We start from the raw sequence: 25,234 nt of genomic DNA on the forward strand, positions 1-25,234 counted from the left end.
TTGTCCACAAGTATAACTAAAGATCTAGACAAGGCTGTGTGTAAGTTGAAGTATATGTATGTATGCATGTGTGTGTGTGTGTGTGTGTGTGTATATATATATGAAGATCAAAATGAAAGAAAGATGACTCGTTAGTTCACTTTAAAGGAGCTTTGCGATGATCGAGCATGTTCTCCTTGGATAAAAAGTTTTATCTTTCATACTAGCTAAAATGCAGAAAAAGAGCTTGGTTACTTGAGTTAAATTAAGAATCAGATCAAACAGAGAGTTCATGTCCACGTGCTCGTGCACCGTTGATTACCGACACCAGAGCGGATTAAACTAGCGAGTTGCAGAGTCACTACTTGCCTGCAGCTTTCTCACACCTTCTTTGAACTACTTGATTGCACAAAGATATGCTTAGTTCGTATGTAATCAAATCGATCATTGCATATCACGTTACCCGCTACCATGTATTAACTACAAATAGGTCTGTAAATTAACATGAGAGGAGCTTAATAAATTAATTTCTGGCATGGTTGTAAAGTAAAGTATGCATCAGTACTTTCACCAATATATATTCTTGATGGATCTTTATGCATGTAGTAATTATTTTATGTGCAGACACACATATACATACTTACTACTGCCTAATTAAACTAGTAGCTAGCAATATACTTATAAGAGGAAACTAGTGACGCTTTGGATGAGAGAATCCACTAAATCATCCGTATAGATTGTGCAGCTGCAGCTAGCTAGTGCAGAGCTACAGCTAGCAATTTGGATTGGATGAGAATAATATTCGATGCTGGTCCAATGTGCAGTTGCATGATTACTGATTTACTGGTGGACTTGGATTGTCCCATTTCTAAAGATGAAGACAAAACATTAGATGCCTTACATGTGTAACAACACGTACAGCTGCAGCCGTCAAACTCAATGTTACTGTGCACGTCGATATATGTGAATTAAGAGGAGCACCAATATATAGATATATAGATATACGCTGCTGTCTGTGTGTGTATGATACTATGGTATGAGTAGAGAATGGAGAAGAGGGGAGAATAGAGAGGTGTATGTGGCTAGTTGTCAGCATCAAACATATAAGTGATATTCTGATAGAGACGGAAATGGACATTCCGAGTTGGGGTCTTAGGATTCTATTGGTCGGCTCTGATGGCATTGAACGATAATATATGAAGCATATATATACAGAATGAATATGAAGCACCTATAGCTAGGCCAGGCCAGGCCAGGCCAGTGACTCACTGACGTCGGCAAAGGCTGGATATTAAATTTCTTAATAGTTTCCTCTCTTGGCATCATATATCTCTCAGTTACCAGCTAGCTCTTGTTGTTACGTGCCACTGGAGCACCTCGATCATTCTCTCACACTCTACTTCCTTGGCTTCTTCTTATTCCTTTCTGAACTTTCCCTTGTCATTTTTGTACTCTACGTTCGTACTACTACCACTAAATTAATTAAATAAATGTATGCATCTTCTAATTAATTTACCTACACGATGAATTTATACAAGGGCTTAGGTTTAGGATGATTGCGGATATATATATATATATATATATATATATATATATCACATGGAATATTACTAGCTTATAGAGTAGGGTTTATTTGCTGATCAAAAAAATAAAGTAATCATATCTATATAATATATAATAACTATATATTATGAACTACAGGAATTTTTCATTGATTTTCTTGGAGGCCACATATTATATCCATGTCTTCTACCTAGCTGAATTAATCGATGGAACGGTGGATCAAGCTGTCATGTTGATTAAGATCCTCGATGTGTTGCACAGCTAGCTAGTGCCTGCCTAAATATGTAGCTTCCTCTTTTTTCTTTCTTCAATTTGTTATCTTCTTATTTGTACTAATTAATAAGTAGATATATAGACAAACATAAGAGTTTAATGTTCAAGACTTTAAAACATGATATGTCGATTTTGTCATACTGTTTTAATTTCCTCGAGACAAACACATCTTGTTCATCTTCACTTAATGGTACGTATCAATCAGTAAAAAAGGAAGGTGTACGTGGGATGTTGGGTATATATTAATGCCATCTACTCCTTGTCTGTATTTTTAGGGTTAAACCTCAAAGATATTATCGCTAGAGAAGTTTTACTGATTTTTTTATCGAACTAGCGGTAAACTAATTGAAGCGGTAATTTTCTGCATTTTAGATTTTAGTTGCTTGGTATGTACTCAGTTGTATACAAAGTTAATGTCAAATGTTAATGATCATTACAGTTTAAATTTTATTTTTCTTTTGAAAATTGTAGATCCATAATTGAATTGTGATAAGGTTGATCGATCATGTTTATGATGCATGCATATGTTCCCTGCCCACAGAGTACTGATCGAAACACAGAGCATAGCAGACAGAGAGTGATGGCGGGTGGGTTGGGGGAAAGGGTGTTGCAATCGCCAATCGAAAAAGCTGAAGAGCAGTTTCAGACTTCAGTACTCATAATGGACATGAGCCAAACGGGAAAGAGACAGATATAAATCAATCAAATTTCCAGTGAATTCTTTCCGAAGGCCCTTTGTCACTTCCTTCACAAAAAGCTGGCGACCCTTTCTTTCCCCAACCTTAACTGGTACGTTTTGGTTAACCCTAACCAAGGTGATCACGAAGCTTCCCTTGAAAACAAATGTAAACGTACGATTCCTTTTAATATTGTTGCGAACGAATACCCAAAACCAAAAACTAGTGAGTTAATATTGAGGCTTAGCTTGGGTTGAAGTACAATAATGAATATATAATGAAGATAGAGATGGGGGTAAGTCGGACATGGGAGCGTGGGTTGTTCTTTCTCGCTTTTCCTTTTATCAGCTTCTTCTTTTTCTCTTCTTCTTTTCATCTCCTTTCTCTTTATTATCTTTTTGGGTCGTGATGTGTAGCCTTTTATAGGAAGATGACCTTTTAGTCTCCATGTGCCTCTCCATCACCTTCGAGCTCTTCTTCTTCTTCTTCTTCTTCAAAGCCAAAGCCAGAGCCAGCCTTCTTCGACCATGAACAGAACCACTATTCCCTCTCTCACATGCAAGACAAATATCCAAAAAGTATGGGGATATACTCACATTGCAGTGGACCAAAGTCTCACAGAATCAAAGTTAGACCACGTGACACGTGTTCCGGCATCCTGCACGTGTCATCATCATGCGGGAAAAAGAAATAAAAGAATAGGGTTTGGATGCTTTGGTGGGTTGTGTAGCATTTGTAAGAAAGCGAAAGTGACCCAAATAGAAGTTCTAAGTGGTAAACTGTCACACACACTCGAAAGGGAATAAAGATGGCATGGATAGCAATTAACAAAGCTGGTATTTACAACCAAAAAGCTTCCATGAATGAATGAATTGACATATGCTTTGCAGGGAAGGATCTGATTTTTTTTTTTTTTTGGCAGTGAGGGAAGGATCTGATTGAAGCCCATGGTTTAATTTCTTTCTTTCCATTTGAAGTTATCAATTTTTATTTAATGGTGAAAAAAAGTTGGCCCAACAAACCCTAATCATCAATTTTCAAGTAGGGTGTAGGGACCCCTTAATTCGGGCATCTTTCTGATCCATACCATACCTTTCCTTTACCCCATTAGAATTTGATCTCTTATTATACAAACTTGAATTATATTTTAGTGATAACTCAAGAAACAAACCATGTGGGTGGGGAAGACCTAATCTTTAAATCCAAAGAGAGAAGTCTGATGGTGCAAGTCCAAAAGTCAAAGCATCAAATCCAGGAAATCAAAGTTCGATCACTTATTTCTTTATAAACACAACGAGTGTAATTACGCAGATAGTGTAGCCTTCATTTTACGAAAGCAAGCAGTGAATCAATTAAGTTGGGAGTGCATGGTCCTATGTCTCAATCAGGGAGACTTTGATCTAGTTGGAATAATCTTACATCTTACATGTGCATCACAAATTCATAGACCAAGTATGATCAATGACGTTATGGACGAATTTTTTTTTTTAATTTTCTGTCGTTGTGTAATAAAAACAAATCTAATATATCATTTTTTTAATGTTCACAAATCGAATTAAAAAGCAATTGCATTCAAACACACAAGTCAGGAAAAGGATTTAATTTCTTCATTAGTCTATCAGAACTCCAATTCTATATTAATTGCATCATTAAGCTAGGAGTTGCCATAACCAAAAAGTTCTTTTGTATGCTTACACAAAATTCTGTACATTTTAATAAGACTTATAAGAGATTGTGATGGTAACTGAATTTCTGGGTTCTTTGCTAGCTTGGAGAGTGGTTTTGTTCTTGAGGCGCAGAAGCTTGGGATTTATTGCTGGGTTTAAATCTTTCCATGTCCCTTCAAAGTTCCTCTGTTCTCATTGAATGTGACTCAAAAAAATTCTAGTCTGAATGCTTAATCAAGGGGTGGATGATCTTAATCCTTTGCATAATGTGATAAATAGGTGCAAGTTTTTTCAGAATAAGCTTTCTATGTGTGAATTGTGATGCTTCACACGTGGACGACTTGTGTGAAACTGCTAGAGTTAGGAATGTACGTAGTTGTTGCTTCTTGAGGGCCATTGGGCTGGGCCATTAGGCCCCCATATATCAAAAAAAAAAAAAAAAAAAAGTTATTTGCTTTCGGCCTTTTGCTAATCATGTCTACTCTCCACAAATACCATTAAAATTCACCAACGGTGTCTGGACACTTAGGGGACTTTCAGAATGATACCTGAACTTACAAAGTTATCAATGTGATACCTGGACTCATTTTTTCGTATCATCGTCGTACCTATGACCAATTTCCGTAACGGCTCCGTGACGGAAATTGCCGTAGGTATCACATTGATACGAAAAAATGAGTCCAGATATCACATTGATAACTTTGTAAGTTTAGGTATCATTCTGAAAGTCCCTAAGTGTCCAGACACCGTTGGTGAATTTTTCCCAATTTTGCACGTGCGATGCACGTGAGTCACTTAATGAAGACAAAAGGACCGATTTACCCTCAAATTCTTTCTTTCTTTTCTTTTCTTTTTTTCTTTATTGTTCTTTCTTTCTTTCTTTCTTCTTCTTCTTTTCTGGTTTCTTCTTCCCCTGATTTGAATCATCAAGATTCAAATCATCTTGCTCGTCCGATTCCCACCGCCGATCGCCGATGAAACACCACCGCTGCGTCTCAATCTACCTTCATGCACCACAGATGTTTCTGGTTCCCCCAACTTCAAATCCTATAGCAAATTGAAATTGTGCATTGAGGCTTCACCTCTCACTCCGAGTTCATCCCCGCCGCCGTCGCCAATGACTTGACCAACAACCTCCACCACCGCACAACAACGTCGTCCTCCGCTGCTTCTCGATTGGGTTTGGGGATAAGGATTGCTTCTTCCTCCACCGCTAGCGAAATCGTGGAGGCTCAAGGCCACATTCTAAGGGCCACAGGCCGGAAGGACCGCCACAGCAAGGTTTGCACCACCAAAGGCCCCAGGGACCGCAGCATCAGGCTCGTCGCCCACACCGCCATTCAATTCTACGACATGCAGGACTGGCTTGGATACGACCAGCCTAGCAAGGTCGTCGATTGGCTAATGAAGAAAGCTAAGGCCGCAATCAACTAGCTCGACTAGCTGCCACCGTGGAACCCAAACTAAATTTATGTTCATACAACATTTTCTCCGAAGATGCCGATATCCGCCGCGCATGACACGCAGAACGTGAGCCTCAATTTCTCGATGGTGGAGGCTCCGAGTTCTTTGTCTACTAATCGACGAGGCACAATGGTGGGTAGCAGCGGAGTGGCGAAGCTGGTGAATAAGAACAGCTCGAATTTTCTGCAGGTGAGGATGGTGTGGAGGCCGAAGTTGTTAATCTTTGTCTTCCTAAAATTGCCTCTGATCGAAGTTGGGCTAGAGGCCGAAGTTGTCGGCTAAACCGATGAAGTTGCAGGTGAGGATGGTGTGGAGGTGGTGTTGCATGTCGGGAACGAAGGAGAGGATGGAGGGGTGGGATTGGAGCTGTGCTTTGAGAGTGGAGGGCTGGTGGGGTCTGAGTTTCTAATCAATGGTGTATAAAAGGGGGTCGGAGGAGAGAACGAGAGTGGTGGTGGTCAAGTCATTGGCGGCGGTGGCGGGGATGAACTCGGAGTGAGCGGTGAAGCCTCAATGCACAATTTCAATTTGCTATAGGATTTGAAGTTGGGGGAACCAGAAACATTTGTGGTGCATGAAGGTGGATTGAGACGCAGCGGCGGTGTTTGATCGGCGATCGGCGGTGGGAATCGGACGAGCAAGATGATTTGAATCTTGATGATTCAAATCAGGGGAAGAAGAAACCAGAAAAGAAGAAGAAGAAAGAAAGAAAGAAGAAGAAAGAAAGAAAGAAGAATAAAGAAAAAAAGAAAGAAAGAATTTGAGGTTAAATCGGTCCTTTTGTCTTCATTAAGTGACTCACGTGTTTCGCACGTGCAAAATTGGAAAAAATTCACCAACGGTGTCTGGACACTTAGGGGACTTTCAGAATGATACCTGAACTTACAAAGTTATCAATGTGATACCTGGACTCATTTTTTCGTATCAATGTGATACCTACGGCCAATTTCCGTCACGGAGTCGTTACGGAAATTGGTCATAGGTATCACATTGATACGAAAAAATGAGTCCAGGTATCACATTGATAACTTTGTAAGTTCAGGTATCATTCTGAAAGTCCCCTAAGTGTCCAGACACCGTTGGTGAATTTTATTATACACAAATCTGGGCTTCTATACTTGCTAAGGGGCGAAGACAACCTTTGAAATCCACAGCCTAAGGCTCAAATTGGAGTGATATTTGATACTATTATTTTTCTTTCTCGTGTTTGTACGTAGTCAAACTGATGTTGGCTATAGATAGTGGCGGATCCAGAAAAGTTTCTTAGGTAAGGCAAGATTCAAGACAAATAAGAAAAACCCAGCCTAGGTAAGACAAGATTCATCTGGTTTTTCCCTTTTCTGCTATGTTTTAGGTAGCTTCCTTCAGCCAACATATATAAATTAAGGTAAACAAGAAAAACTCAGTCTAAGCAAGTGCCCAAGCTGGCCTATATGTGGCTCCGCCCCTGGCTATAGAGTCTAAAACGAAGAGAAATAATTCTTAAGTTCACCCCTAAGGTGAATGAGCATATTCACCATCTATTGCGATTAACGTATAATAACTTTATAATTTTCTAATCAAACCATTCATGTTGTATAATGTAATACAAAGATTAGCTCAGTAAAAAATCAATCAAATTGAATACCTTTTAGTTATTCATTTCTATGAAATACATGGATGGTTCATCATAGTAGTAGTCAGTGTTGTTAGAATCATCCATTTGTTTGATTCAATTAGATATTTAAACGATTTCCGATTCGATTGATTTTTTACAGAAATGATCTTTAAAGGATGATTTAGAATATGGACTGTTAGATTATAAATTTATTAAATTAAAATATGTTAATCGACAACGGGGTGAATATGCTCGTTCACCCTAGGGGTGAATCTAAAATTGTCCATCTAAAAAGGCCATATATATGGGACAATTCTTAGGTTCATGCCTTGGGTGAACGAGCATATTCACCATCTTTTGCAATTTACACATAATAACTTTCCAATTTTCTAATCCAACCATTCATGTTGTATAACGTAATACAAATATTAGCTCTGTAAAAAATCAATCAAATTGAAGACCTTTTAATTATTTATTTCTATGAAATACATGGACGGTTCGTCATAATAGTAGTGTTGTTAGAACCATCCATTTATTTGATATAATTAGATAATTAAATGATTTCCGATTTGATTGATTTTTTACGGAGATATATATGATCTTTAAAAACTAATTTAAAATATGGAGCGTTGGATTATAAATTTATTAAATAAAAGTATGTTAATCAATAATAAAGATGAATATGTTCGTTCCTATGGGTGAATCTAATAGATGATTACGAATAGGGGTGGGATCGGCTCGGATCGGCTCGGTAAATAAGCCATCCCGAAGCCGAGACCGATTGTTTCAGTCGGTTCGGTCCGGCTCGGCACTCATCAATAGCAGTCTCAAAACCGAACCGTACCGAAACCGATCGGTTCGGTACCAATTCGGTACCATTCGGTACACCAGTTCTCTTTTAAAAAATCTGTCAAGTTTCACAATAAGGCAAATCTTACTGCAGATTTTTCCTGCATAAGTAATATAAGCACAACTGGCCCTTACCATAAAGTCCTAAACTAAAGACAGAGGCTTCTAAACTCATAAAGTCATAACTCATAACTGATAACTCATAAAGACATAAACAAATAAACTGAAAATAAAGGCTGCAAACTCACAAACATACAAAGTTTACAAACTCACATACTGATATATAAATTGGAAACTGATGGCTGCTAAACTCACAAACATAAACTGCAAATCAAAGGCTGCTAAACTCATCACAAAGCAAAAAGCACACAAAGGCATGAAGCCATGAAGTCACAAACTGAAATTTGAAAACAAAAATAAACTCATAGATAGAACTATAGAAGTATTGCACAAACTCACAAAGGTTGAAACCAACAAACCATAAAGTCATAAATTGAAGAATGAAAACTGAAAATGAGGGTCAGCAGTCAGCACAGTTCATGAAATGATAAAAATTAAAAATAAGCAACAACCAACAATGAGCAAAGTTCAACTTGTTTCTGAGTCATCAGAACCAGAATTTTCAGATTCATCTTCAACTTCGACAACTTCATCACTTGCATTAGTTGCATCCTTTCCCTTTGGTTTTGGAGGAGGACATGAGTTTACACTTGAAGATGCTGAGGTTATATGATCTACACACCAAACACAATGATTTGCTAAATATTAGAACTTGAAAAATAGAAAAATGTAATGGTAAACTAAACTGATCAAAAATCATAATACTTTACCTTTCTCACATTTCTCGTAGAATTCTGTTTCTTTGATGCCTGGAGCATCCTCTATGTAGCTAATATCATTCCCCCTGAACCAACTTTGCAAACATATCAAAGCTTCCACAGATTTGGAGTTAATGAACTCCTAAAGTTGTCGATTACTCTCCCTCCAGTGCTAAAAGCAGCCTCAGATGCAACTGTGGATACTTGAACAGCCATTACATCTTTGGCTATTGCTGCAAGAACAGGATACTTAGGTCCATTCAGCTTCCACCATAACAAAATTGGAAAATCTGATTCTCCATCATTTGTATACTCAAGAGGGTCCAGCAGATACTTGTCCACTTCATGTGCAACCACTTGCTCATCAAGTTCTGAAACAACTTTTCTCCAATCACTCAAGATTGATGCTCTTCCTCTACGACCGGTGCTTGTTACTGTGCTTTGTGAACTTGAAGATAAAACCTCCCTTTTCTTTGCAGGGGCATCCTTTGGTGCATAAGCTTCATACAATGACATCAACACATCCCTTATCTCCTTGCCTTTTGCTTCCACAATGTCATTATCATACCCCTCTTTTTTCAACAAATGAGTGATATTAAGTAGCTTGAATCTCGGATCAAGCACAAGCCCCATAAACACCAAAGGATTTAGATCCTTGAAGCTACCATAATATTTGAGAAATTTGGAACTCATGTGTCCTGCCATATCAGTCAACACTTTCTCAGTTTCACTCCCTGTCTGCATTTCAGGTGCAATAAACAGCTTGTTGATCTCAGTTTCCATGGACAACACATCATGGAAAGTAGTATGGATTGTGGGATGATTACTTGCACTGACCCTCAAAGTAATTTCATAAAAAACCCTCAGAAAATGCACAAACACCTCTGCCTTATCCCATTCTTCATCTGTCGGTGGCCCAACTCTATTTCTATTGCCTTTTATTGGAACCACATTCCCTTCCTCATCATACTCTTCCTCAGGCTCCTTGAAATATGCAGCAAAGCCACTGTCATCATCCTCTAGCATCCTTCCAAAGGCTTTTTTGAACTTCAAGGCAGCTTCCAACATTAAGAATGTTGAATTCCACCTTGTGGGAACATCCATAACCACCAAGCCTTTGCAAGGGACTTGTTCCTTTGCTACACATGCCTTAAAACTATCTAGCCTTGATGCCGAAGACCTAACAAACTTTACAGCATTTCTAATGGCTAGCACTGCCCTATTCAGCCTCTTCAACCCACTTCCAACAATCAAGTTACAAATATGAGCAGTACACCTAACATGCATGAACTTTCCCTCTAAGATTGATTCTGAGTTTTCCCTTTTGTTAAGTTTGGACCTAACAAACTCAAGAGCACACTTATTAGCAGTTGCATTATCCATTGTGATGGTTAGAACCTTGTTTATCCCCCACTGAATCAAACAAGACTCAATCAATTTCCCTATTGAATTCCCACTATGGTTATGGATAGTGCAGAAATTGATAATCCTCTTATGCATAACCCACTCATCATCTATAAAGTGTGTTGTTAGCACCATGTAATTGAAATTCTGAACACTTGTCCAAGTGTCAGTAGTTAGGCAGACTCTATGATGTGCCAAATCAGATTTCAATTTCTTTTTCGTCTTATCATACAACTTCAAAAAGTCTTTCACCAAAGTTTTCCTACAGGGGACCCTAAACAGAGGCTGCATAACATAACAAAACTTCCTAAACCCTTGCTTTTCAACAAAGCTAAAAGGAAGCTCATCAACTACAACCATTTCGACACAAGCTTGCATCACTTCATGAGGATTATATGCTACAGCCTTAAGTGAATTACCCTTACTTTTATCACCAACAAGCAGTTTTTGATTCTTATCGACAACCCTCCTTCCTGGATAATACTTGCATGAGTTGTTTATGTGCCTAATCATACCCTGAGTCCCATTTTTGTAAGAATCACAAGCATAGTCTCCTACTGCTCCCTTAGGACAATATATACACTTAGCCCTCCTAAACTCTTGTATAATATCTTCTTTACCCTTAACTTTAATCACTTTCGTATCAGTGTATTCCTCAAAGTGCTCCCAAACCCAACTACGTTTCCTATCAGCTCGAGGATTGTCATGTACCTTTTCAAAAGAACCTGGAGTTGTTGCCCGGCTTGCCCCTGCGGCTGATTCAGTGACATCTTCTTCAGCTACTGAGGGAGAGGTCCCACTGCTCGAAACAACCAAGCTGGACTGAGGGAGAGGTAACACTGCTCGGTCTGCTGACTCTGCTCCTTCTTTGCCTACTTCACCCCTCTTCTTACTTCTTCTAAACTGGAACATAAAAAAAAAAAAAAAATAATTAACAATAGTAACTAAAGAATGAAGATTGGACACAATTCATGTAATCAAACATAAATAAACTGATGCATTGTTAATCAGATAATCATTATAGCACATAAACTGATAATCATAATCAATTAATCATTCTATGCAGAAATTGATAAACTGATAAACAAGTAAAACAACAGTTCAGCACATCATAATGTACTAACTACTAAGATACATCATAATCTAATAATCATAATAACCAAAATACTGAAGTGGCAATTACCCAAATCAATCTCAAGTTCTCAACCAGTCAACCATCATGCATGACCCAATACTCAACAACTCAACAAGGCAACAAACATCTAGATCTAGATTTTCCATTTAAAATTCATATTAATCAAAACCCAATACTCAGACTTACTCCTAGCTTTCCCATTGATAATCAAATGATCAAATCCGAGCTTTCGGAGCTGGAGCTTCAACTTCTTGAGTTCTTGTCTTCGATTTGAATGGAATCGTGGAATCGTGGTGCATCGATTGAAGGAGGTTTGCGAATGAAGGCGGCTTGGTTAGGTTGAAATGTCAAAATGTCAAAACTGTCAAATGACTTAAATGACTCGAGCTGCAGCCATCCATCGATTTGGAGCAAAGTAACGGGCCGGGTCGGTAACTTTACGGTATGAAAAAAGCCCAATCCGATCCCGACCCGAGCCCAATATATTCGGTCCGGTTTCAGTTTGGCACTCCAAAAAAAAAAAAATGAAACCGAGCCGATCGGTATCGGTACCGGTTCGGTTGGTATCGGCGTCGGTATTTCGGTCACAGATTCCCAGCCCTAATTACGAAGATTAAAGCAAGAAACAAACTAACTTATTATTATTATTTTTTACATAATATGGCTGCATACAGACGCATATTTATTTAAACACACCCCAAGTAGGACAAAAAGAAAAAGCAAAGAAAAGAGCTGATCATCATTTACATGCCTGCGTCTTTATTGTGAATTTGTGAGTGGGCATGCAGCTGAACAAAGAGGCGTGATTCAATTACCGGTACCCGAAGAAACCGGGAGTTCGAGCAATGGAAGTGAGGATTGAAACCACAGCCATGCAAACAGCTCCAACCAACACTACTAGACAGAAATATATCAATGACGTTTGAAAAACGTCATAGAATCCATTTTATGGCGTTTTTAAACGCCATCCCCAGACGCCGTAGAAACCGATGCCGTCTTTTCCTAGATAAATTAATGACGTTTCAAAAACGTCATTAAAAAGAATTCAATGACGTTTTAAAAACGCCATTAAAAAAGTTTCAACGACGTTTGATAAACGTCATTAAAAATCATGACGTTTTGAAAACGTCATTAAAATACTTTCAATGACGTTTCAGAAATGCCATTGAATTAAATTTAATGACGTTTTTCAAACGCCATGGAATTTTTTTCAGTTTTTTAAAAAAAAAAATTATATTTATTGATTTTCTGATTAAATGCAGAAAATCAATTATCCGATTAGCAAAAAATATTACACCTCACAAATAACAAAACTCTATTACTATGTACCATTGAATTAACAAAAGAAGAAATACCCAATCTACAATATTTCCATCAATGTAATCTACACATAACATATATGTAAGCTAAGAGAAAGAAGAGAGAAAAAAGATGACACATGTTGCTTTAGCCTAGCTAAACCAGAGTATATTGGAAGTGGTGGTGATTAGCAACTGCTGCCATTGGAAGTGGTGGAGTTTAGCAACTCGTCCTATATATCAAACAAAGAAAAATTAGACATTGAACAAGTTAATGTTTCTATAATATACCATAATTAGACTCCAAAGATATTATAGAATAATGCTTACCATCAAAAATTTTATAGGAAATATAGCCAAATCCAATGACAGCTTTCAGCCCCATGTGCTTGTGTTTCTGTTATTGCAAGCGATTCATTGAAGACAGTCAGCAATAGAGCCAGCATTCAGAGGCAGAGCAAAAGATAGAATGACTTCCTTTTTATGGTTCAAATCACAAGTATTATTTTTTTGGGTAAAAGATCAGATGCAGTTGGGCATCTAATTCCATTTTTCACCATCCTACATATGTACATCAACCCATATATCATCAATTAGCAGGAATATCCCAGCTTCGTAATAAAGTCACAAGACTCAATGACAATTTATGGTTTAAGCTAAAGCCAAGCAGTTCTTTGTATATGTATCAACATCATATATTTATCAAGAAATAGGTTAAGATTATTGTCGTCTTACCTAAGATTCATGGATGAGCACTTGAATGACCTATAGAAAAATTCAACAGCTTTCAATCCTTGGAAGTGTGGAACTTCAGAGATCGACTCAATACATGACAAGTTAGAGATGATTAAGTCATCTGAAACAACAAAGAGAACACGCCCCAGCAAATACTATTTTTCTTCTTATTTGTTTAAGTAGGAACATCAGTAATACATTCATGTACCTCTAGGGGGACAGGCAAGACATAGTTTGCAGCACCCAAAAACCAGACCCATTAGCATGATGAAAAAGCTGTTAAATTTAAAACCAATTTCTAATTCTATATACTAAAAACATTTATTAAATGAAAATGCAACCAGAAAAGGACAATGATTTTCATTGCATTTGAGGAATTTCTACTTATCTATGCAATACAGAGATCCTAACTTTGTGATCAAATGTAGACCTTCTATATCAACTATCTAATAAAAGATAAATTTCTTAACCAAATTTAGACAGATATTAACAAGTTTATACCTGTAAAAAGCTTGAAAACTGCTAGCACAGTCATGCGCTGTGTAACCCAAAAAGCATTAGCTTTCTTTGTCATATACAACATAATTATGGGTTTGGCTCTTTGATACCTATAAGCACACAGCATTATCAAATCAATGAGTAAAATTCAATAATGCTAGACTTACTTGCCACAATAGCACCTATTTTATCTTTCTCAGGTAAATTCAATCAAGTTGAATATCATCCTATCCTTTAGCCATTCACTGAACACTAAATGACAATAAGCACTGATACTATAGTGATACTATTAGATAAACTTTTATAACATTTTCCCAACAATACTTTCATGAACACTGCGAGTAGTTATCAATAAAACTAGCTACGAGGTCTGATTAATATTGTCCCCAATTTCATTGATATATCTTCCCCAATTTCAAGGCTCACCGAAACCCAAATCATCTTTTGAAAGGATGCAAGATAGCAATATGAGAAAAGACCAAACGAGTAAGAATACCCAATCTTGCCCAATTACAAGACCGACCACAAATCCAAAACCCTAATGCAAAGTAGAACATGTAAAGAAATCTTCAATCAAATAGACTCAATCACAGAAAATACTCAATTTGAGTAAAACCCAAGAGAAATTTCAGACTTAACCTGTGAAATTTCGATAGAGAGCAACTCAGCCTCTTCTTCTTCTTGTTGCAAAAGAACGTTGACTTGATATGGGGATCGGCCTTGCCGTAGCATGTTCAGGAAGAAAGAGACGATAAAGTGAATGGAAAAGACCGAGGTTAAAAATCCAGTTGTTTCTGCTTCTTGCTTCAGATCGAGAAGAAAAGGGATAGAGGGTGGGTGGGAGCGAGAGAGAGAGAGAGAGAACGAGAAGAAAATAGAAGAAAAATAAAATTAAAGTTAATTGGGATGTGTGAAACTGAACAGAAAAATAGGCTAGGCGCGGGCGGGCAAATTGAAAAAATTAAAGTTTCTTAAGTATGACGTTTACAAACGCCATGGATTTCGCCTATAATTATGGCGTCTAACAGACGCCGTCTATTTTTTTTTGATGGCATTTATAAAACGTCATGGTATTTAAAAGTTTTTATGGCGTTTCAAAAGTGTCATAAATTTTTCACTATCAAATTATTCATGGCGTTTTAACCTGAAAACGTCATTAAAATACTTTTTAATGACGTTTTTGCTAAAATGCCATAAAAAAAATGTCATTAAAGCCTATATATGTAGTAGTGCAAGAGAATTCCGGTAGCGACAAGAGCCTTCTCATAGAAGTCATCGTTCTTGGTTTGTGCTTCCCTCAAGTTGTCAAGGCGGAGCAGAGGAAGTAACGCTTCGATAAACTTTTTGAGCTCAACTCCCGCTCCAAAACCAGCTCCCACAGCCGAAGATAGAATCAAGCTCACTACCTTGTCGGCATAGAAATCAAAATCCGGCATGCATCCGTTGCGTATCAAAAGCTTTTGGGTGGAAGCATAGTATATATTAAAAGGTAGCTGTAGTATGCTGTATGCTGCTCCAATTACTGCTGCAGAAAGCACATACCTGCAACATATATATTCAAATATCCTGCTTAATCATTTTTTTCGATCAATATAGTAATTAAACAAAAAAGTGAATGATCGAAAAAGCTAGCTAGATTAAGATCGAAAAATTAACGTGCTGTACCTGAACGTAACCAGATCCTGAAAACGTAATTTCTGATTAGAAATTGTAAAGTGGTCGAGAACAAGTAACCAGCCAGAAGCAACGCAGGCCGCAAGGGTAAATATCCTGAATACCAGAACTGCGCAAGGAATAGCTTCAGACGCCATAAGTCGATCACTTCAATTTCGATCTCCACGGTTACAAAGTTAGCCAGCTAGATATATACGTTGTTTTTGAGGCAAACAATAGCTCCTTCTGCAATTCAGTTCCCTTGTACTAGCTCTTGTTTTGGTGACCAAGTAATGCAGCAGTGGATTAATTCTCTTATAGTTTATAAGGAAACAACAGTCGTCTGTCCTTTCCTTGTTCGATGATGTCAATATAGATGTTGGCGTGCAGACACGTACATAATTATATTTTGGAACAAACTGACGGCCTCTAGCATTTTTAATTGAAAATGATAAAGTACCTTCACAATAAAAGCCAATTAGCAAGGTTTATTTGGTATTTTAGTTTGACACATGTGAAAGGTTTCATTTTTATCACGAGACAATTATATGCAATTTTTTTATTTGAGGTTCTTACTTTTTCAAGGTCTCTGAACTTTGAGAGATTGAAGGGAATATATATATAGAGAGAGAAAATTTAGCGAGGACCTCCTTACATTTGAAATGTGATGATATTTTTATTTTAGACAATTTTTAGGTTCATCTCTAGGGTGAACGAGCATAATCATCGCCGTTGTCGATTAACATATTTTTACTTAATAAATTTATAATCCAATGGTCTATATCCTAAGTTATCCCTTAAAAATCATCTCTGTGAAAAATTAATCAAATCGGAAATCGTTTAATTATCTAATTGAATCAAACAAATGGATGACTCTAACAACACTTACTACTATTATGATGAACCGTCCATGTATTTCATAGAAATGAATAACTAAAAGGTCTTCAATTTGATTGATTTTTTACTGAGCTAATCTTTGTATGACATTATACAACATGAACGGTTGAATTAGAAAATTATAAATTTATTATGCGTTAATCGTAAGAGATGATGAATATGCTCATTCACCCTATGGGTGAACCTAAGAATTGTTCTTTTATTTTTAGCATGTCGTTTAATAACCTAAACCATTCATTGTCTAGTTACATATACACATATAAATCTTATAAAAAATTAGCTGAATCGGAAAACGTTTGACCATTTGATTAGAACAATATTCATTTTAATTTTATCTAAAGGATTACATTTGTTTACACAATTTTGAATGACAAGATTATGGATTTGGTTGACTTTTTATAGACACAAATATTGCATAGGATTTTAGAGGATCAACGGTTGAAATCATTGAATTAGGTCATGTACTAGTGTAATTAAAATAGTAAAAATTCTTAAATTCTTAAAGTAAGGAGATCATCTCTAGAATGGGCATCTATATATGTGTGTGTGACCTCTTTAAACCTAAAATTTGAGGATGTTCATATTTTTAACGTGTAGTTTAATAATATAAACCACTCATTACACACACACACACACACACACACACATATATATATATATATAGCGCTTCTCCACTGCGGACGTCCGCAGTTTTTCTTAGGTACGGATTTTAGGTTTTGACCCACTTTTCGATCATATTTTCACATCTTAACCGTTCAGTTTTTAGGTCCTAATGTATAGATCACCTCTGAAAAATTTCAGCCAAATTGGTGATCGTTAAGGCATCCAAAACTGCAATTTACAACAATGTACACGAACGGTTCCGGTTCGGCAGATTCAGTTCGTTCATGTAAATCGCAGTTTTGGATGCCTTAACGATCACCAAATGGCTGAAATTTTGCAGAGGTGATCTATACATTAGGACCTAAAAACTGAACGGTTAAGATGTAAAAATATGATCAAAAAGTGGGTCAAAACTCGAAATCCGTACTTTTTTTCTTAGGTGCAGATATCCGCACCTGAGCAAAGTTATATATATATATATATATATATCAACCCTTTAAATTCAATCCAAAAGTGGGTGACCACAAATCCTCAATCAATTGGTGACCGAGTGATCGCTAGCAATTCGCTTGTTTACATAATATGTCTGCAAATAGACACATATTTATTTGTACAATTCAAGTTTGTACCGGAAAAACAATTTGATATGAATGAACACATCCCAAATAAGAAAGAAAACAAGAATAGAGTTGATCATCGATCATTTACATCTTTATTACTCATGCAGCTGAACTCTCGATCAATTATCCGAAGAAACCCGAATTTGAAGTCCGAGTAATGGAAGTGAGAATCGAAACCACAGCCATGCAAACAGCTCCAACCAAGAGAATTCCGCTGGAAATAATTGACTTCTCAAAGAAGTCATTGAACTTGGCTAGTTCTTGATCGAAGTTGTTGTCTTCAATTCCTAGTGACGCCACTTGAAGTAATAGTTTGAAAAACTTTTTGAGCTCAAATCCCGCTGCAAAACCAGCTCCCACACCCGAAGCTAGAACCAAGGTCACTACCTTGTCGGAATAGAAATCAAACTCCGGCATGCATCTGTTGCGTATCAAGCGCTTATTGGTGGAAGCATAGTATATGTTAAAGGGTAGCTGTAGTAGGCTGTATGCTGCTCCAATTGCTGCTGCAGAAAGCACATACCTACGTACACCAAATTCAAATATTAATCCATATTTTTCAATGCATGAATATGTCTAACAAAAAAAAAAAAAATATATGTGAAAAAGCTAGCTTGCTAGATTTAGAAAAAGGTACCTGAATGTAATGATGTCATAAGAATGTAGTTTATCACCATCCTCATCTTTAAAGTTGTCGAGAACGAGAAGCAGCCCAGAAGCAACACATGCTGCAAGGGTAAGGATCCTGAATACAAGAACTAGGGCAGGAATAGCTTTAGACATACTTCAAATTCTCAACAGTTGACACAGCTAGCTCCTTCTATATATAAATTAGTTTCTGTTGGAGCAACTTATCGAAGAACTTGCACTCTCTTTTGGTGAGTAATGCACTATGTTCTGCTATAATTTATAGGAAACAAGAGCCGTACGTCTGTCCCTTTCTCGTTCGTTAACGTCAATATATATATATATATATTCTTTGGAGCAAATTGGCCGCCTTTGGAAATAGCATATTTTGCCTTGCTTATTATCATTCCTACGACCAATTCAAGCTGTAAATTAATATATATAAACTAGTTCCGTTTAAAACAAAAAAGGCAAACCGGCTGATGATCTTCTTCTTCAACTTTTGCTAAATGCGGTAATGCTATTTAAGTACGTACCAATTTGTATTTGAGACGTGCGTACACTTTTAGCGGGTAGTGTGATCTACTGGATCAATCCCTCTTTTGAGCTATGCCTAGCTAATTCAATTCGGCCCATTAAAAATCACGCGGGACCACCATCTTTGCTGCCGGCCCCCAAATCGAATGCTCCCCTCCAGCCCAGATTGAAGAGGAGCCCGTGGAATTAATCGTAGCTTGTTTGTATACGTCATTGCTTGCGTAGTTGCGTTGTTGGATAGCTAGCTCTTACCAAGACTAGTTGTTGGTCTCGGTCGCATTAGAGATATGGTCAACAGTATATATAATAAAAAATGTAGGGATAATATCGTACCATATATAGAAGAATAGTTCGAACTTCGAAGTCCAAAACGCATTAACACTAGTTGTGCAAAATTACTTGGTCATCGATCAGAACTGATTAGAAATGGATGAGAGAGGCAAGAAAGTAGTCGTCATCCCGGAAGTAGTACTGAATTCCGGGAAGAAGATGCCGGTGCTAGGCTTTGGCACCGGAGTTTTCGGGAGTCCTCCACCGGCTCAAACCCTGGCTCGTATTCTCCTTGACGCCATTGAGCTTGGCTACCGTCACTTTGACACTGCTGCTCTCTATGGAACCGAAGAAGCCGTAGGTCTCGCCATCACCCAAGCCCTAGACCGAGGTCTCATCAAGACTCGCGATGAGTTGTTCATCACTTCCAAGCTCTGGTGCACTGACGCCCATCATGATCTTGTTCTCCCAGCTCTCAAATTGACACTACAGTAAGTGCCTAAATTAAAGACCATTAATTAATGTAACTAGCTAGCTAGCTAGCCAGCTTAGCTAATTAATTATATGCAATTACTATGATACATATCTCATGCATGAACTACTAATTAATTAATTAAGGAGGCTGGGATTGGAGTATGTGGATCTATACCTGATTCATTGGCCGGTGAGGATGAAACAAGGAACTCCGGCAGTACCAAATTCGAAAGAGGACTTGCTTCCCTTTGATATAATGGGGACATGGGAGGCGATGGAAGAGTGCTACAGGCTGGGATTGGCCAAGTCTATTGGCGTCAGCAACTTTGGTACCAAAAAGCTCTCTCAAATCCTTGACAACGGGACCATCCCTCCAGCGGTCAATCAGGTAATAACTCCATCTATATATCCATGATTCTATATGATAATCGATGATGAATGTGAATTTGATGGTGATAATAATTAATCATGGATCCATATATCAGGTGGAAATGAACCCGTCCTGGCAGCAAGGAAATCTGCGAGACTTCTGTAAAGGGAAAGGAATTCATGTGACTGCATGGTCTCCCTTGGGGTTTTATGGAGCTACCAGCTGGGCTCCAAAACCCTGGATAGACTATGCCATCATTAAGGACATCGCTGCTGCAAAGGGGAAGAGTGTACCACAGGTTATACTGAGATCCATCATCCAACAAGGAGAGGTGAGTGCAATTTCGAGGAGTTTCAACAAGGAGAGGATGAAGGATAATGCTCAAATATTTGATTGGGAGCTAAGTGAGGATGAAATGAACAAGATCAAGGAAATTCCCCAGCGCAGGCTGGGTGTAGGAGACTTCTTCGTTTCCGACGACAGTCAATACAAATCCGTCGACGACCTTTGGGATGGCAACCCCTAAACATTTCTTCCATATATGCATTCGTCACGAAATGTTCAGAGGATTCTAATCCTATCTATATGGATGGAGCAATGGCAAGACTTTGATCTTTAAATAACCAAGTTATGTCCTCTCTGAGACTCTTTAAAGAGCAATACGTGTTTATTTCCAGAAGTGTATTATTGTAACAACGCTGATTCAAACATGTTTGACTATACTATTGGCCAATCAAACGCATATTTACCATCACAACTACAGGTTTCAACTTATAGATGAAAGTTATACATGAGAAACTTGAATTAATTTCGTCCAACAAAGCGGATAAGCTATTTCAGCTTTTACCGTCACTAGTTACACGTGCAAAAATTATTAACTGATCCAAGCAGAGAGGTGATTTAACTGGGAAACAATATGTACAGTGTAATTACTTTTGACGGCACACCTCTTGTTAAATGCTGACCTTCCGGAATAAACTTAAATCCCAATGCTGCTCGTTTGAAGCTCTGAAACTACTCGAGCATCGTTGAAAATGCAAAGCTTTTCAGTCATCAACCGGTGACCCATAAGTGCGAGTGATGCGTATCTGTAGCAACAGCAATTTAGTTTGAGAAGAACTTAATTGTTTCCATGAAAACGAAAAAGAAGAAAAAGAACTTAATGGTCATCTGAATTTTGCTTCTCAAGAGTAAGATGTTTGTTTATCATCCTTAACATGTCCATCTATAGTAGTTTAATGTCTCAAGAGATTGCAGCCAATGCCAAAACAAGGGCAAATATGTAGAGAAGGCAAAAGCAAGAAAATTACCTGTGCAAAAGCATAAATTGCTCGCAAAATTCTTGCATAATCAGTTCCTAGCATTTGAATGACAACATCAGCCAGAAATGTTCCCCAAAGCCTGCATAAAATGCCAAGTTAAGCTGATAATCATAAATGAAAAAACTTGGCAAAAAACTAAAAAGCTAATATCAAGAGATTCTTTCATAAGCTGTTACAGTCGATACTTGATCATGATTGGATTTGTCAACATTTGAAGCAAAAGGTTGTCAAATTTATATTCACGTAGGGTTATCCAACCAAGGCTAGACCAAATTTGAAACTTGTAAAACTTCAGAACGTACATGTTCACTTACATCCTCAAAGCTATTCCAAGTCAGTTCTAGTCCAAACAAAAACAGGTGAGTGAATAATCTCTTCTATGTCATCTCAATAGATGCAGTGTAACACATGAGCTAGTTTTCAGATGATATAACTAAAACAAAGAAGGGAGTGAGGATAGATAAGACACCTCAACTAAACCTAAATTTCAACTAATTGGGACAGCTACGTGACTCCTTATTCACCCAAAGGATTGTTGGTTACTGAGAAGTGACTACCCATGCATAGCTAAAAAGCCTATCCTCACCCATAACAGATTTGTATGGGTTCTCAATCTCTCATTACTACTAAACCACTCTTCCACCACCAAGTAGTCCTAAATATATGGAGTATGAAATGAAGTTACAAACAAATAGACCAAGTTTAGGAAATAGAAGAACTGCAGGAAGAGTCAATACACTGGGCCAAGTAACGACATCATGCTTCTCAAGCCAAGATATCTTGATGTAGCCCCTGCAAAACCCTGTTCAGAAACATGAGAAACCCCGGAATCAAAAGACGGAGGGGAAAATATATAACAATATTGTACTGAAATACTGAATCATCACCCAAATGTAATTACTTGTTTTGCAGCTAGCAAGGCAACTCTGGATTCTAGATTAATAGCTGCTAATTGTCCACCCTGAAAATCAAGATATGGAATTTCATATTAGGTAGAAAAGGGTAGCTAGATAGTTGATGGGACAGTCACTACTCACCAACATCCTATAGAGGAAAACTCCATATGGCAATAGCATAAGCTTAAGCTAGAAGACGTTGGAATAGACATGGACATGGAAAATGAAATGACATGCGGCATAAGCTTAAGCTTCAAGATAAGACGCAGATGGAAAAGCAACGTATATGAATGCACGTATATAATTAAGAGGCAGATGTGAAAAACCTAGAGCACGGAACAGAAAAGTGCAATGCGTGCACAAAAGTATGGACGTTGTATGCAGGATGATATTTATATGTACAATTGAAACTAGTGCATCTCCCATACTATAGGTTTCCTACTTTTCATCCCTTCTGTCCCTCTCTCAATAGTCTGGTACTGAGAAGAAATTTTCGACAGAGCATAAGATATTGCAAAATTCTGGGGAGTGTGTTACACACGTGTACAAACTGTATATATTCCAAAATAGAAACAAAAATTAGAACAAGATCACACATATAAAGACAAAAAAGTACCTTTCTAACAACATCCCTTTTCAGTTGATAGTTGGCAGCTTCTAAGAACACCTTCCCAGATAACTTCCTAGCTAACTACCACAAAATGAAAAATAGATAAAGATATTTATCAGAAAAGAAAATCATATAGAATATAGTATGACCATCGTTTCTTACCAATTGATAGATCTTTGCCAGAGTAAGGATACCACCACCCTAACAAAAAGAAAGAAGGGTCAATTAAATTATAAATATCGATGTAAGTTCCAGAGAACTGAAGAAATCAGGCATACTAAAGTTGCATTACCTTTAAAAACATTGATCGGAGTTCCGCTGCCCCAACTTTTAAAGCAGTGAGGGCCTGCACCTTCCATTGACTGAGTCCAAGTTCAAGACTGTTTTCAGCATCTGACGGCTCAGAGAATTCTAGCAAGCCCTCGAAACTTCCTGATTCTTCACTACATGGAGGAAGTGACTCTTTTTAATTCATTAAAACACATTCAAAATAGAGAAAAAGCTTAGTTAACGCATAAATCAAGGATTAAAATGATTACTGCATAACTTTTGGCAAGCACATCCCATAATTCACTCTTCAATACCTAAAGGTAGAGTTCTCTATTAATCTCTAATCGCTTTAGGATAATGTTATTTCTACTTCAGAAACTAGCAAGAACCAAGGTCCAATATAGAGAAATATGCATCACACATGCCTTGAGTAGTCTCGCAACAGATGAAGGAAAATCTCTGCTTCAAGGTCTTCAGTTGATAATTTGCTTGAGCAGGGAATGTTCAACTCTTTTCTAACTGCAAGCAAGACATTCCTATATGATGGCCTCCAACCCCTACCAAGAATCCCATAGAAACCATAGTCAACATGTAAACTCCATCGAGAACTATATGACATTAGCAGTTAGTTTAATTAAAAGAAGAATAAATATTGAACAATGATGAAATAGAATTGAAACTACCTTCAATAACCAAGACCCCTCATATACTCAAAAGAGTGGCAAGTTAGCCCAAGATTCAAGTAATATTGACTCCAAACAAGTTGACAATGAGTTGTATTTCAAGACAAAGTGCCTGAATGCACATTAATCCAGCCTAATGTAAGTTGAGGAAAAACCTTATTGTGGACCGAGCATCCGCTGCGAGGAATAAGAATCGCGACTCTAATGCTGATAAAAACTGATCTCGCTCCTCAAGATCCTCTTCAATCATTGCATAGTCGACGTTGGTTCTGCTCATTATGGATTTCAGCAAAGGGCTGAAGTAGCTGGACATACATTGACACCATCGTCAAAGCTTAACTATTACATGTTTAGCTATATCATGTCACATTGTCATTACAGCTTGTCACAAAGTTTCATATATACCAAAACAAAAAGGTATATAAGTTCATAAAAAAAAAATAATAATAAATAAACGAATAGAGGTTGAAGTACCTAGGGCCAAAAAGGATTCTTTCAATCTCATATAACTCAGAATCAGTGGCAAGTTCAAGTACTAAACGGAGTTCAGGATCAAATGTACCTGAAAGCTCACAACAACCAATTTCCGAATCAATATCCATAATGCAAAACTAGCCAAGAACCTAAAACCCACAACCATAAAAAGGGTACCTTGCGCTTGGCTTGAAATGGCAGCACGAGCGCAACCCACAAGCCTCAAAGTTCTGCTTATAGACCGACGTGAGCTGCATATCTGTTGAATTACGCGCTTGTGTTAGTAAAAGCAACGATTTTTGTTGCAATATATACATTTGGCGACGAAAAGATTAAAACTTTACCGGATAAATGAGCTTAGTGGTGGTGGTGATTGAGGAAGCGAAGGGGAGGCGGAGTGTAAGAGCTGATGAGGCAGCGGACATGTTCTCTGTTGTTTCAGACTGACCCAACCCAGTTGCTGCAAATCTCTGCTAATACAGATTGAGCTATAGAATTTCACGCCTCATAATTTTCAAGTCTTGGTCTTCAAATCCAGATATTGAGCCTTGTAACTAATCTCGACTCAATTTTTTTTCTTTTTCCTTTTTATCTTTTCTTCTCAATCGAATTGTCCTTTTTTTTTTTCTTTTTTTTTTTTGAAATAATCTCGAATTGTCCTTTTTTGTTTGGATAGATGTGTCCACAACATAAATATCTGTTTTGCACAAACGAGAAGGGGAGTGACTGATGTGGTCTTAAAAGATATAGTTGTGAGAGTTTAATTGGACAAAACTCAGTATCACTCGCTCTAGCTCTCTCTCAAAAACACTACATGAAATAGCTAAATCAACAACCAATTAAGTCTCATTTTCGAGCCATATTTAAAGTGTGTTTGTTACATCTCTCTGAACCCAAAAAAAACATGAAGGATTTCAATTATGTGCACATTCATATGTCATGTTCATAATAAAAAGGAGTACGTTTGGCCA

The 25,234-nt window shown here is 37.6% G+C and overlaps 4 protein-coding genes and 1 long non-coding RNA gene across 8 annotated transcripts; 1 reads left to right on the forward strand and 4 right to left on the reverse strand.

The window, feature by feature from the left end:
* Positions 1 to 8,657: 8,657 nt before the first annotated feature.
* On the reverse strand, positions 8,658 to 11,627 carry LOC133745100 (zinc finger BED domain-containing protein RICESLEEPER 1-like). Its single transcript, XM_062173092.1, has 4 exons — positions 11,613 to 11,627; positions 9,092 to 11,194; positions 8,900 to 9,029; positions 8,658 to 8,803 (listed from the first exon to the last, which is right to left on the reverse strand). Exons 1-4 carry the CDS (start codon positions 11,625 to 11,627, stop codon positions 8,658 to 8,660), a joined length of 2,394 nt encoding a protein of 797 aa, XP_062029076.1.
* A 1,104-nt stretch (positions 11,628 to 12,731) lies between these two features.
* On the reverse strand, positions 12,732 to 15,170 carry LOC133706441 (uncharacterized). 3 transcript variants are annotated; one of them, XR_009844526.1, is made up of 5 exons: positions 14,597 to 15,170; positions 13,961 to 14,067; positions 13,460 to 13,489; positions 13,055 to 13,285; positions 12,732 to 12,957 (listed from the first exon to the last, which is right to left on the reverse strand). It is a non-coding gene; the product is annotated as an uncharacterized LOC133706441 (long non-coding RNA). The 3 variants fall into 3 exon arrangements; XR_009844527.1 differs by having other exon boundaries at positions 13,460 to 13,580; XR_009844528.1 differs by lacking the exon at positions 13,460 to 13,489.
* A 2,468-nt stretch (positions 15,171 to 17,638) lies between these two features.
* LOC133743221 (CASP-like protein 4D1) lies at positions 17,639 to 18,680 on the reverse strand. Its single transcript, XM_062171087.1, has 2 exons — positions 18,368 to 18,680; positions 17,639 to 18,253 (listed from the first exon to the last, which is right to left on the reverse strand). The coding sequence occupies exons 1-2, from the start codon at positions 18,511 to 18,513 to the stop codon at positions 17,854 to 17,856; spliced, it is 546 nt and encodes a 181-aa protein (XP_062027071.1). The 5' UTR covers positions 18,514 to 18,680; the 3' UTR covers positions 17,639 to 17,853.
* A 541-nt stretch (positions 18,681 to 19,221) lies between these two features.
* LOC133743220 (protein REDOX 2-like) lies at positions 19,222 to 20,765 on the forward strand. Of its 2 annotated transcripts, none has more exons than XM_062171086.1 (3): positions 19,222 to 19,655; positions 19,786 to 20,026; positions 20,124 to 20,765. In XM_062171086.1, exons 1-3 carry the CDS (start codon positions 19,321 to 19,323, stop codon positions 20,532 to 20,534), a joined length of 987 nt encoding a protein of 328 aa, XP_062027070.1. In that variant the 5' UTR covers positions 19,222 to 19,320; the 3' UTR covers positions 20,535 to 20,765. The 2 variants fall into 2 exon arrangements, with proteins under 2 accessions (XP_062027070.1, XP_062027069.1); XM_062171085.1 differs by having other exon boundaries at positions 19,223 to 19,655; positions 19,783 to 20,026.
* Positions 20,753 to 24,860, reverse strand: LOC133743219 (uncharacterized). The gene is made up of 12 exons (XM_062171084.1): positions 24,608 to 24,860; positions 24,441 to 24,522; positions 24,264 to 24,351; positions 23,945 to 24,094; positions 23,532 to 23,663; positions 23,129 to 23,279; positions 22,999 to 23,037; positions 22,843 to 22,917; positions 22,232 to 22,291; positions 22,068 to 22,132; positions 21,319 to 21,409; positions 20,753 to 21,096 (listed from the first exon to the last, which is right to left on the reverse strand). The coding sequence occupies exons 1-12, from the start codon at positions 24,686 to 24,688 to the stop codon at positions 21,055 to 21,057; spliced, it is 1,056 nt and encodes a 351-aa protein (XP_062027068.1). The 5' UTR covers positions 24,689 to 24,860; the 3' UTR covers positions 20,753 to 21,054.
* Between the last annotated feature and the right edge of the window lie 374 nt (positions 24,861 to 25,234).

The sequence above is a fragment of the Rosa rugosa genome, chromosome 4 (genome assembly GCF_958449725.1).
Source record: "Rosa rugosa chromosome 4, drRosRugo1.1, whole genome shotgun sequence".
Taxonomy (NCBI): Eukaryota; Viridiplantae; Streptophyta; class Magnoliopsida; order Rosales; family Rosaceae; genus Rosa; species Rosa rugosa.

Coding starts and splice junctions, on each gene's coding strand:
- LOC133743220 (XM_062171085.1), top strand. CDS start 19,321: ATGGATGAGAGAGGCAAGAAAGTAGTCGTCATCCCGGAAGTAGTACTG. Junction 19,656..19,782: donor GCTCTCAAATTGACACTACA/GTAAGTGCCTAA, acceptor TAATTAATTAAG/GAGGCTGGGATTGGAGTATG. Junction 20,027..20,123: donor TCCCTCCAGCGGTCAATCAG/GTAATAACTCCA, acceptor TCCATATATCAG/GTGGAAATGAACCCGTCCTG.
- LOC133743221 (XM_062171087.1), bottom strand. CDS start 18,513: ATGTCTAAAGCTATTCCTGCCCTAGTTCTTGTATTCAGGATCCTTACC. Junction 18,254..18,367: donor TATGACATCATTACATTCAG/GTACCTTTTTCT, acceptor TGGTGTACGTAG/GTATGTGCTTTCTGCAGCAG.
- LOC133743219 (XM_062171084.1), bottom strand. CDS start 24,688: ATGTCCGCTGCCTCATCAGCTCTTACACTCCGCCTCCCCTTCGCTTCC. Junction 24,352..24,440: donor CATTTCAAGCCAAGCGCAAG/GTACCCTTTTTA, acceptor GTGAGCTTTCAG/GTACATTTGATCCTGAACTC. Junction 21,097..21,318: donor CAATTTATGCTTTTGCACAG/GTAATTTTCTTG, acceptor CTGTTGCTACAG/ATACGCATCACTCGCACTTA.
- LOC133745100 (XM_062173092.1), bottom strand. Junction 9,030..9,091: donor AAGATGTAATGGCTGTTCAA/GTATCCACAGTT, acceptor CGACAACTTTAG/GAGTTCATTAACTCCAAATC. Junction 8,804..8,899: donor CTACGAGAAATGTGAGAAAG/GTAAAGTATTAT, acceptor TTTGGTGTGTAG/ATCATATAACCTCAGCATCT.